The sequence below is a fragment of the Bubalus kerabau genome, chromosome 23, assembly GCF_029407905.1.
Source record: "Bubalus kerabau isolate K-KA32 ecotype Philippines breed swamp buffalo chromosome 23, PCC_UOA_SB_1v2, whole genome shotgun sequence".
NCBI classification, from domain to species: domain Eukaryota; kingdom Metazoa; phylum Chordata; class Mammalia; order Artiodactyla; family Bovidae; genus Bubalus; species Bubalus kerabau.
Window position 1 is genome coordinate 31,926,129 of NC_073646.1, and position 11,385 is coordinate 31,937,513.

The 11,385-nt window shown below is 47.0% G+C and overlaps 1 protein-coding gene across 2 annotated transcripts in view; it reads right to left on the bottom strand.

Moving 5' to 3' along the window:
• The window catches only part of AUTS2 (activator of transcription and developmental regulator AUTS2), a 1,208,818-nt gene extending 1,205,435 nt beyond the window's left edge, over positions 1-3,383 (bottom strand). For both annotated transcript variants that reach the window (XM_055562776.1, XM_055562775.1), the window contains exon 1: positions 2,658-3,383. In XM_055562776.1, the coding sequence (XP_055418751.1) occupies positions 2,658-2,966 (309 nt within the window). In that variant the 5' untranslated portion in view covers positions 2,967-3,383. The remainder of the gene's footprint in view (positions 1-2,657) is intronic.
• Between the last annotated feature and the right edge of the window lie 8,002 nt (positions 3,384-11,385).

Genomic DNA, 11,385 nt, shown 5'->3' on the forward strand with positions numbered 1-11,385 from the left:
AGACATACATGATGATTTTTATTCCCCAGTATATATTTTTTTAAATCTGAAAAGTATATTTGCAGCTTTCTTACAAAAATTGGGACTCCTAAACATAAATGCATGTGAAGATATTTGACATTAGGGAACTGGGGTTAATTCACCTAGATGTGATAATACTTTGAGTTTGGGTGCGTTTTTTTTTCCCCTGAGTCATTACCACTTAGAAAGACGACTGTTGAATCTAGGTGGTTGTGCACCTTGGAGTTTGTTACACTGTATTTTTGGATATGTTTACATTTTTCTATAAAGTTTAAAGAAACTTTTTTAAAAGTTAGACCTGTATAACCAGAGATATGCAAATGATATTCAGATATGAAGGTCTTATAATATTCAGCTAACCAAAGTAACATGGGTTTTGAATCTAGAAAAACAGCAGAAAAATAATCACAGCAAGAAAAGGAATAGTATTAATGGTACACTTCAAACTTCGTCTTCTTTAAAAATTAGAAGTTTTTTTACACCCAAAAGAAACTAGAATGGGCACATTTTCTGTCAAAAGCCAAATGGATAGATACACAAGCTCATCAAGTATTTATTAAAAGTAAAACCACCAAAAATAACTGCATGTGTTATATTTATCTTTACTTGACCTTCAAAAAGGTTTGTGGAAATCTGCAGGCCCCTCTTGCTTACTTACTGTGAGGGGCCACACAGAGCCCAGGATAACCATGCTGGAAGCAAAACCACTTGTAAGCAGCTCTTACTAACAGTGTCCTAAACCAACCACTGATAACAATCAAATTTTAGGCAGCACTTTCTAATTCACATACTAGAATACATACTACCATTTCAATTCCTATTTTAAAGCGAGAGAGAGACAAAGAGGTCACACTGTACAGTACCCTCCCCACACTGGCAAAGTTGAAGCCACAGTTAGAATTATCCTAATAAGTGGTGAGCCTCAACACTCAAAAGAACTATGTAAGATCCATTTTAGTCAATAAAGTACCAGTTCTAGAACCGGAGGATAACTGATTCAATCACTAACATCAAAATCTATGGCCACCAACACCACCACTCTCCATTCCTCCCCAACCACTGGCCACCATCCACCACCATAACCACCAGGAGCCCAACCAAAAAGCAGTTCAAAAGGAAAGAATAACCCTAACAGGAAGCCTTCCTTTTAAAAAATGTTTAAACTTGACACCCAAACACACACACACACAGAGCAATCGAAACCTGCACAGTTACTGCATGTGAGATTTAAGCTGTCATCAACAAAGATTGCATTTGAGCACTGCAAACAATACCATAATAACAGCAATAACCAAAGGGAAAGGGAAAAGTTTCTTTCAGGAACCTCACACCATCACATCAGGTGCAGGAAACCCTAGAAACCAACTCCTATCCTGGTTTTGTGCTTAAGAAAGGTAGACCAACTCTGCAGAATCTCCAAGGGCCTGTCTGTGTGTGTGGTGTGTTGGGGGTGGGGAGAGGAAGGTGGGGGAGGAGAAAAGGGGGTTACATTTATACAGGCCAGTGACCCATGCCAGCACCAAACCAGATCCGTCCAGGTGAAGAGGGTTTCCCTCTGACCCCCGGACAATCTCCCTCTACTTGCCCCCCTCCCCACCAACACCCCCAGGAGCCCTTTAGCTGGCATGAAAATGTGCATTTGGAAATCAACGCTGCAGGTGCCCAAGGAATAAAGACACTCATAGATATATACACACACACAAAGCCAATCAGAAAGAAAAAGAAAACACAAAAAAAGGAAAAGGAGAGGGACAATTGGGTGACAAGCCCTTCAGATACCAGCTAGGATTTTATTCTTTCCTCCCACCCGTCCTCCCTGGTGTACCTTTTACTGTCTTTTAACCGAATTGTTCATATACACACACATGTGCATGTTATGTGTATAAATAATATTACAATTAACCCTTTCCGTAATAGAGCCCCGAACGGAATACTGAAAGATATTCCATCCTTTCCTCTCCTCCCTCCTCTCCTCCCTCCTTTCTCCCAACCAGGAGAAAACGCCCCCTTCCCCAGCTTCACCAAAAAAAGAAAAGAAAAAAGGAAAGAAAGAAAAAAGAAATGAAAAGAAAAAAAGAGGGGTAGAGGAAGGGGGCAAAGAACCACAAAACCCCGTCAGTCTCCGGTCCCGAGGACACCCAGGAAAGGTCTATACTACACAGACACACACACACACAGGGACATATGGCTCTGTAGAAAGCACACAGAGAACCGTCCACAGGCGCCCCAAACCCAGCAAAGAGACTTCCACCAGCCAAGAAGCCATGATTGGGGAGGGAGAGGAGGAAGCAGTAGGGGCAGAGCTCTCCGTGGAGGGGGGCGCATTGTTGTGATGCCTGAACCCCTTTCTTTCTGCCCATCTGCTGTGGAGGGGGTGCGGGGAGGGGGCGCAAGGGGAAGGCGAGCGAGAACGAGGAGACCAGGAGACCAGGCACGGCTTGGCGATTCCCTCCTGCTGCCTGTCTACCCGCGCCCCCAGCTCCCCCCCCTCCCCAACAATAAGACCTCAGCCTAGACAGACAGACAGCCAGACCGACCGGAGCGCGGCGGGGGGAGGCAGCAGAGCCGAGCACAGCCGAGAAGGGAGGGGGTCGTGCCTATAAAGGGAAACCGGGGGGGAGGGGGGTCCCCCTTACCTCCAGCGCTTCAAAAGTGACAAAGCTGGTCATGGCAAATCCATCAATGATGTCCTCTTCGGCCGAGGTGGACTCTCGCCGCTTCCTCCGCGGGGGTCTGGGCCGGGACGGGGCGGAGGACGGGGGCTTCCCATTGTCTTCCTTGTCGGAGCCCGACGACGAGGCGAGCGAGGGCGCCCGGGTCCGGCCGGCCCCGCCGCCGCCGGCCGCGCCGGCCCCCAGCCCGCCCCGGGAGCGCCTCTCCCGGTCTCGCTGTGACCGCGACCGCCGCTTTTTGCGGAGTCCATGGCCCCGCGTCGGGCCATCCATGGCTCTGCCGCGCCGGGGTCTCCCCGCTCGCTGCCTGCCCGCCACAGGCTCCGGCCGCGGCCGCACAAAAAAATTGACACCAACCCCTCCCTCCCCCTTCTCGGCTTCCCTCCGCCCCGAGGAGGGCGCGGGGGAAACGGCGGCCGAAAGAAGGGAGAGTGGGGAAGAAAGAGAGGAGAAAGAAAAGGGGGAAGGGGCGGAGAGAGGGAGGAGGGACGGGAGCGAGGGCGAGAGGCGAGGAGCCCAAGTGCGGGGCTGCCCACAGCACCGAGGGTCGGAGATTCCTGTGAGCAGCGCCGAGCAAAGTAATGGCTGAACACACAGGTCTCCTTTAGAGGGGGAAAAAAAAAATAACTCACCAAGCAGGCAATAAATCAGAATAGCGGAATGCTTTGATCAAGAGACTGGGAGGCTCCGGGGAGCCCTCCCCGCAGCCATTCTCCGCCGCGCCCCCCGCCCCCCGAAAACGCCTGCCCGCCCCCCGCGACTCCAAATCCGGCCCGAAAAAGGTCGCGGGAAAAGTGGGGGCAATGAACTTCACCCGCCCCTCGCGCAGGAAAACACCCCCGCCGCCTCTCACACACGCCTCAGAGAAAACTCACTCCCTGGCTCCAAAATTTTTAAGAAATGCATCAAGGGGAGGCCAAGGCTTCCGAGGGACCTGAGAGGGACGAGACCCCCCAGAGAGGGGAGCATAATAATGAAATAATTAGGAGGGGAGAGGGCGAAACTGGAAGCAGTGGAGGAAGGGAAGGAGGATGCTAGAGCAGTTGTGGGGTTTGCTTTTCGGGCTCGGAGGGGGAAGGAAAGGGAGATGAAAGAAGAGAAGAAGCAGCCCCTGACGCTGCCACCCACCTTCCCCCACCTCAAAAAAATATTTTTTCCAGTCCCAAAGAAGAGGTCACCCTTCCTCAAAAAAAGGGAGGGGGCCAGTCAGTCAGTCGACGAGGAAAGCAAAAAGAAATCTCCAGCGGGAGAGACGCCGGTGTGCCGCCGCCGCCGCCGCTGCCTCTTCTCTTCGCCCAGCCTGAAGGGAGAAGAGCGGCCAGGAAGCGCCCGGAACGCCGCTCTCGCCGCCGCCGCTAACGCTGCCACAGATGCCGCCGCGAGAGCCCCGAGCCGGAGGGTGCACGGCGTGTCCCCGGGCGGCTGCGGCGGGAGCCCGGGCACGGCCCCATCCTCCGCCCGCCCGCCTCGCTCAGCTCCCGCTCCTCCCCCTCCGCGGCCGGCCCACTGCCGCGCCGCCGCCGCCGCCCGCCTCAGCCCAGCCCGGCGCCCGCCCGCGCGCACCGCGCGCACGCGCACCGCCCTCCCCGCGCCTCGCTCGGCGCGCGCTCCCGCCCCCGCGGCCCCGGCCGGCTGGATCACGTGGCCGGCCGGGTTCCCTCCGCCCCCGCCCCCTCCCCAGTTGTAGAGTGTGTAGAAAGCACAAGGCTGGGGGCTGGCCGCGCTCGCGAGCCCAGGGCATGCGCGCTGGGGCGGCCGGGCCTGCGCACTGGGGGCGGAGGCGACCCGGGAGCGGGGCGTGAGGGCGGCTTGGGGGCGTGGAGGGGTCAGTTAGCTCGGGGTTTACTGCGACCCGCCAGAGTTGGCGCGCGAGGGTGTGGGAGCCGCGGAATGTTCCCGCCAGTCGCGCTGGGGACGCTGTGCGGGCCGCTGTCACCAGTCTACCCCGCGCGCCCAGCTCCGCGCCCCCCGCGCGCTCCTCGGGACACTTGTCCTTGGACCCCCTACCCCATGCCCGCGGGAGGCGCTCGGGCGGCCTTCTCCAGAGGCCCCTAGGGTGTTTTCCTAGGGCGACTTGAGCAGCGAGGGAAGGAGGGATTTCAGAGAGGGGTTACGGGGGGGGGGGGGGTAGCTGAAGGAGTCCCCCAGATGGGGGGTTGCGACTGCAAGCGATAAAAAAGCGAGCGGGTGCCGAAGTGCAGACCTGTGCTCCGCTGGGGGGCACTGGGTGGGAGGCCCCACCGCAGAGTTGGAAACTTTGTTCCCACGTGGTAGCACAGCGAGTGGCCGAGTGACCCAGCACCCGAATGACCTCTGAGCCCTCCTAGCCTGCGGGGTTGGGGGGCGGGTGGAGCCTAGAGACGCGCGAGCTGCTTCGGAGCGGGGAGCGAGCGTCCAGGGACCGAACTTGAACCTCGACTGCCGCCTCCGAGGCAGCGGAGGCGGAGCTGGAGGGGTGGGGACCGCCCCTGACCGAGGACCCGTTAGACATGCAAAACGCAGCCCCTGCCACAGAGGAGTTCCTTTATTTGTGGAGAAGGGAGAGGGGTCCCTGCTTTTCCTGTCACTGCGCTTCATCCTGCCTCAAAGTAGCTGATGTTTATAAAAAACTTGTATTAAGAGTTGACTGCAGCCCAGAATCAATCAACAAATGCGACTAGCCTTTCTAGGTAAAATAGCTGTACATTTTTCGGGGCACTGGAATTTCTGATACGGATCAGAAAGACGTCGACAGTCCTTTCTCCCCAGCCTGTTAGTTACCCACGTCACTTTATGTCCAGGCACATAAACACCATGGCATATCACCCCATACCCCCAGTACCCTACACCTGGGAAGGAAGAAAAGGAAAATGACCCGACGTTTTTTAATTGCCCTCAATGAATCAGGCACCGTACCGGACGCTTTGTTCATGATTTCTCCTCTTTAGACTCTAAACATGCACTTTTTTATTAGTACAACTGGAAGGAGGTGGAAAAGACAAAGGACATGGCAACCTGACATACGCAAGATTTATTCATTCATTTCTTCATTTAACACTGATCAGGGTCTGTTATGTACCAGGCACAGGTGCTGAGAATACAGTGGTCCAGAAAATAAACAAGGTCTTCCTTCTTGGATCTTAATGTTCTACCAGAAAAACCTCACTCATCTTGCACTTAAAACAATTTAATTCAAATGACAATGGTCATTTCCTTAAGGCACAACTTGTCAGTCCCCACAACTTGTTCAAAAGTCCCCAGGTATGGACTTTTATGAAATTGAGGTAGAGGGTGGGACAGGACAGGATAGGGGGATGGTGGCCACCAAGAAGCAAGAGCAAAGAGAAGCAAACACTAAACTGGGAATAAGATTCTAGCTTGAGGTCTGTGCCGGAAACAAACCATTTGACTTTAGGCAAGACTGTTGAATGACTAGTTTTGTAAGTCAAAAGAGGTTCAATTAAATGTTCAGAAAGTCCCCTTTCAGGTCCACCTTTGGCCTTATCAAAAGGAGACTGACTGCTTAATTTCTTGAAACTAGTAACTGATAAATGGGATCTGATGCAATTTATCAGGAACAGGGTGCCACCTTCCAAAATTACCTAAGATAACTGAATCTGCTGCCCCTAAAGCCATTAACTAAAACAGTACCTCGATACACAGTGAAACTTCTGTGGTAACTCTCAGGCATTGTCAAAGCAGCTGCTGAAATCCACCCTGATGTTATCAAGCACATTCCTAGAAAAGAAAAGAAAAAAAGGGAGGTGGGGGGCAAGGTCTCTGTCATTTAAAGCAAGAATCTGGGCTTATTTTTAGTATTTTTAAGAATGTGGAACATAAAAGTAAGTTTCAAATAAAACTAGGAGCTAATGTCCTTACAGTCGCTTTTCAACAACTTTGGGGGTTGGGTTGAGGAAAGTGTGAAATTGGCAAATATAATAAAAAGTATAATACTAGTGACTTTCCAGAGTAGCCCTTGGCAGTCTTATCTTTAAAGAGTAAAGTCTGGTGGGGGAAAAAATGGATGTTAATGCACTGCATCCAAGAACCTTGCCTCTGGCAAGAGTAATTTGCAAATGCATTTTGGGATAATGTTTAAATGATTTTTTTTCAGGGTCCAAGTGTAATGCTCCCTGGAATTGGTAATGCCTTTTGGGTCAGAGTCTCAATTTTCTTCCATCAAAGAATTAAAACTGTGGATTATATTGCCCATATTTGTTTCAGATTCTCCATATTGTCTATGTTGTAAAAGCTAATTATTAATAACCACCATATAATAACCTAAGCACTTACTATGTGCCAGTCATGTTCTAACTTGCATTAAAATAAATATCTCACTTAAGTCTCATATTTTGAGAAAGATTTTATTATACCTATTACACAGGTAAGTAAACTGAAGCTTAAGAAGTTTAAGCACAAAGTGGTATGACTCTTTCATGATAAGCTAAATTTGGTCTGAGTGACTCCAAAAGTTGTTCTCATAATGGTTATACTGAAATGCCTTCCTCAGAATGATTCCTCAAGAGATCAAAGACTGTGTCTACTAAAGTTAAACACAAGAAGATGCTTTGGCCCAGAAATTCATTTCCTCGGTATAAACCAATATCAAATATATACCAAAAGATATCTATTAAACAGCTCAGAGCAACATTATTTATCATAATCCTCAAAGTGGAAAACAACCAGAATGTTCATTGACAGTAAAGTAGATAAATAATTAGTGATATATAACAGAACACTATACATCACTAAGAATGAACAATTTGCTTCTAAATGCAGTAATATATATGAATCTCATAAATATGATGCTAAATAAAAAAGTGAGATGTACAAGAGTTTGTTTTGTACAAAACACGCAAAACTCATTTGTGCTATTGGAAGTTAAGCTAGTGGTTACCCTTGAAGAGAGCTAATGACTGAGAGGGGCCATAAATTGGTCATGTTCTGTTTCCTGGGCTTGGTACTGGTTGCACATGTGTGCTCAGTGTGTAAAACTTCATCAAATTACACGTCTTTCTATGTATATTACCCTTAGACAGCAAAAAAAAAAAAAAATTTAATGCTATGTGGGGATATTGTTTGTGTACATATGAGTACTTCACTACCCAAATGCCCATCAACAGTAAAATGGATAAATAAGCTATGGTTTATTCACACAATGCCACAGTATGACTATACGAGAGAATACTGCAAGTGAACCAAAATAAAGTATAGCATATTATCAAATTTCTTATTATGCAGAACAAACGATAAAGCTTAAACTTGAAATGGGCAGCTTGAATTAGCTGGTAAGTCATATCAGCAAAAGCTTCGGTAAATTCTTAGCTAAAAGACTGTAGTTGATAAAGAGTAAAGCTAAAAAAAATAATTCCAAAAGAGGTTGCTTGTTTAGCAGGGAAGACACTCAAGTACTTCTGGAATACACAAAGGAAAAAACTTACATCTGAGTTCAGGAATAAACTACTTAACCCAGGAGAGCCTCTCCAGTTGTGCAATCTTTTATTTGACTCAATGATTAATACTCAAACTACATCTTGAACATTCAACCTTGACTAGTCAGAGAATACCATTATAGCTCAACAACTGAACTATACTCTGAGCCTCCCAACGCAGCAGTAGCTATTTTTTTTGGTATCAGATTTTCTAAATTACTAAATTTTTATATCCTTCTAAGTCTTGCACTTTGTACTCTGCCAACATGGCAATTATTAATACATTCTTCTTGATATTACATACTGGTATATAATGTTTGAGTTTAATTTATTAGGAAAATTGATTTTTAACTCAAGGCACTAAGGTTTATGTTTTGGTCATTAATAACTTTCAATTGCATACTTTGTGTGTGTGTCTGCCCCGAGACCAAGGTAGAACTAGGCTGGTTAATGGACCTAACTACACCATTTCCAAATGAGCAAATAAGGAGACTAACACATTTAATGTCCCTCTTTAACACTCATAAGTCGTTTTTAATAATAACTATTCCTAGGGAGAAGTGATAGCTTACATTAACTGACAGATAGCCCATCAACAGTAACATTGTTGTAACTTTGCCCTAATTATCACCTGCTGTTTTAATTCTTTTCTGTGCTGGAAGTTGTTTTTCAAACTGCAGTTTTAATGTACAAAAAAAGTGGGGGTAGAAAACATGTAGTTCAATTTGCTATATGTTGTGCTGCTTTCATAATATTATATAATAAACTTTCATCATCTCTGCAGGTGGCCCCTGATGACTGACACGTTGATCAACCCATAATCTTCAGACTCTGCCACATGAAGCCAATGAAAGATACCTGCTGGTGACCAAATGATGGTCACAAGAAAGGTAGTTCTGGCAAATTTAACAAGCTTTAGATTTTCACAAAACCAATTAATCTTCCCATCCCTTCTTAGGGCAATCCTTTCTACTTGAGGAGTCATTGACATGGTCAGGTGGGGAAATTGATGGATAATCATAAGAAAAAATTTAAATGACTCTTTAATGCTACCAATGGGAGATCTCTGTATTTAAGCTAAGTCACTTCAGTCGTGTCCAACTCTATGTGACCCCATAGACGGCAGCCCACCAGGCTTCCCCATCTTTGGGATTCTCCAGGCAAGAACACTGGAGTGGGTTGCCATTTCCCTCTCCAATGCATGAAAGTGAAAAGTGAAAGTGGAGTCGCTCAGTCGTGTCCAACCCTCAGCAACCCTATGGACTGCAGCCTTCCAGGCTCCTCCAGCCATGGGATTTTCCAGGCAAGAGTACTGGAGTGGGGTGCAATTGCCTTCTCCGTATTTACTACTGATTATAATGACCTTTCAGATGAGTTTCTCAATTGGATTTGGTAGATGACTTGTGATGGTTCATGATTCTATTTTTATTTGAAGAGCCCAAGGTAAGAGAAACCCAAGTAAGATGGTAGGTGTTGCAAAAGGGTATCAGAGGGCAAACACACTGAAACCATACTCACAGAAAACTAGTCAATCTAATCACACTAGGACCACAGCCTTGTCTAACTCAATGAAACTAAGCCATGCCCGTGGGGCAACCCAAGATGGGCAGGTCATGGTGGAGAGGTCTGACAGAATGTGGTCCACTGGAGAAGGGAATGGCAAACCACTTCAGTATTCTTGCCTTGAGAACCCCATGAACAGTATGAAAAGGCAAAATGATAGGATACTGAAAGTGAAACTCCCCAGGTCAGTAGGTGCCCAATATGCTACTGGAGATCAGTGGAGAAATAACTCCAGAAAGAATGAAGGGATGGAGCCAAAGCAAAAAGAATACCCAGCTGTGGATGTGACTGGTGATAGAAGCAAGGTCCGATGCTGTCAAGAGCAGTATTGCATAGGAACCTGGAATGTCAGGTCCATGAATCAAGGCAAATTGGAAGTGGTCAAACAAGAGATGGCAAGAGTGAATGTCGACGTTCTAGGAATCAGCAAACTGAAATGGACTGGAATGGGTGAATTTAACTCAGATGACCATTATATCTGCTACTGCGGGCAGGAATCCCTCAGAAGAAATGGAGTAGCCATCATGGTCAACAAAAGAGTCCGAAATGCAGTACTTGGATGCACTCTCAAAAATGACAGAATGATCTCTGTTCATTTCCAAGGCAAACCATTCAATATCACAGTAATCCAAGTCTATGCCCCAACCATGGGGATGGTCTTGATCCCTGTATCCTGTACAATGTCACAAACCTTATTCCATAGCTCATCAGGCACTCTATCTATCAGATCTAGGCCCTTAAATCTATTTCTCACTTCCACTGTATAATCATAAGGGATTTGAAAGAAATAGAGGAAAACAACAGAATGGGAAAGACTAGAGATCTCTTCAAGAAAATCAGAGATACCAAAGGAACGTTTCATGCAAAGATGGGCTCGATAAAGGACAGATATGGTATGGACCTAACAGAAGCAGAAGGTATTAAGAAGAGATGGCAAGAATACACAGAAGAACTATACAAAAAAGATCTTAACGACCCAGATAATCACGATGGTGTGATCATTGACCTAGAGCCAGACATCCTGGAATGTGAAGTCAAGTGGGCCTTAGAAAGCATCACTACGAACAAAGCTAGTGGAGGTGATAGAATTCCAGTTGAGCTATTCCAAATCCTGAAAGATGATGCTGTGAAAGTGCTGCACTCAACATGCCAGCAAATTTGGAAAACTCAGCAGTGGCCACAGGACTGGAAAAGGTCCATTTTCATTCCAATCCCAAAGAAAGGCAATGCCAAAGAATGCTCAAACTACCGCACAATTGCACTCATCTCACACGCTAGTAAAGTAATGCTCAAAATTCTCCAAGCCAGGCTTTAGCAATATGTGAACCGTGAACTTCCTGATGTTCAAGCTGGTTTTAGAAAAGGCAGAGGAACCAGAGATCAAATTGCCAACATCCGCTGGATCATGGAAAAAGCAAGAAAGTTCCAGAAAAACACTTATTTCTGCTTTATTGACTATGCCAAAGCCTTTGACTGTGTGGATCACAATAAACTGTGGAAAATTCTGAAAGAGATGGGAATACCAGACCACCTGACCTGCCTCTTGAGAAATTTGTATGCGGGTCAGGAAGCAACAGTTAGAACTGGACATGGAACAACAGACTGGCTCCAAATAGGAAAAGGAGTACATCATGGCTGTCACCCTGCTTATTTAGCTTATGTGCAGAGTACATCATGAGAAACGCTGGACTGGAAGAAACACAAGCTGGAATCAAGAT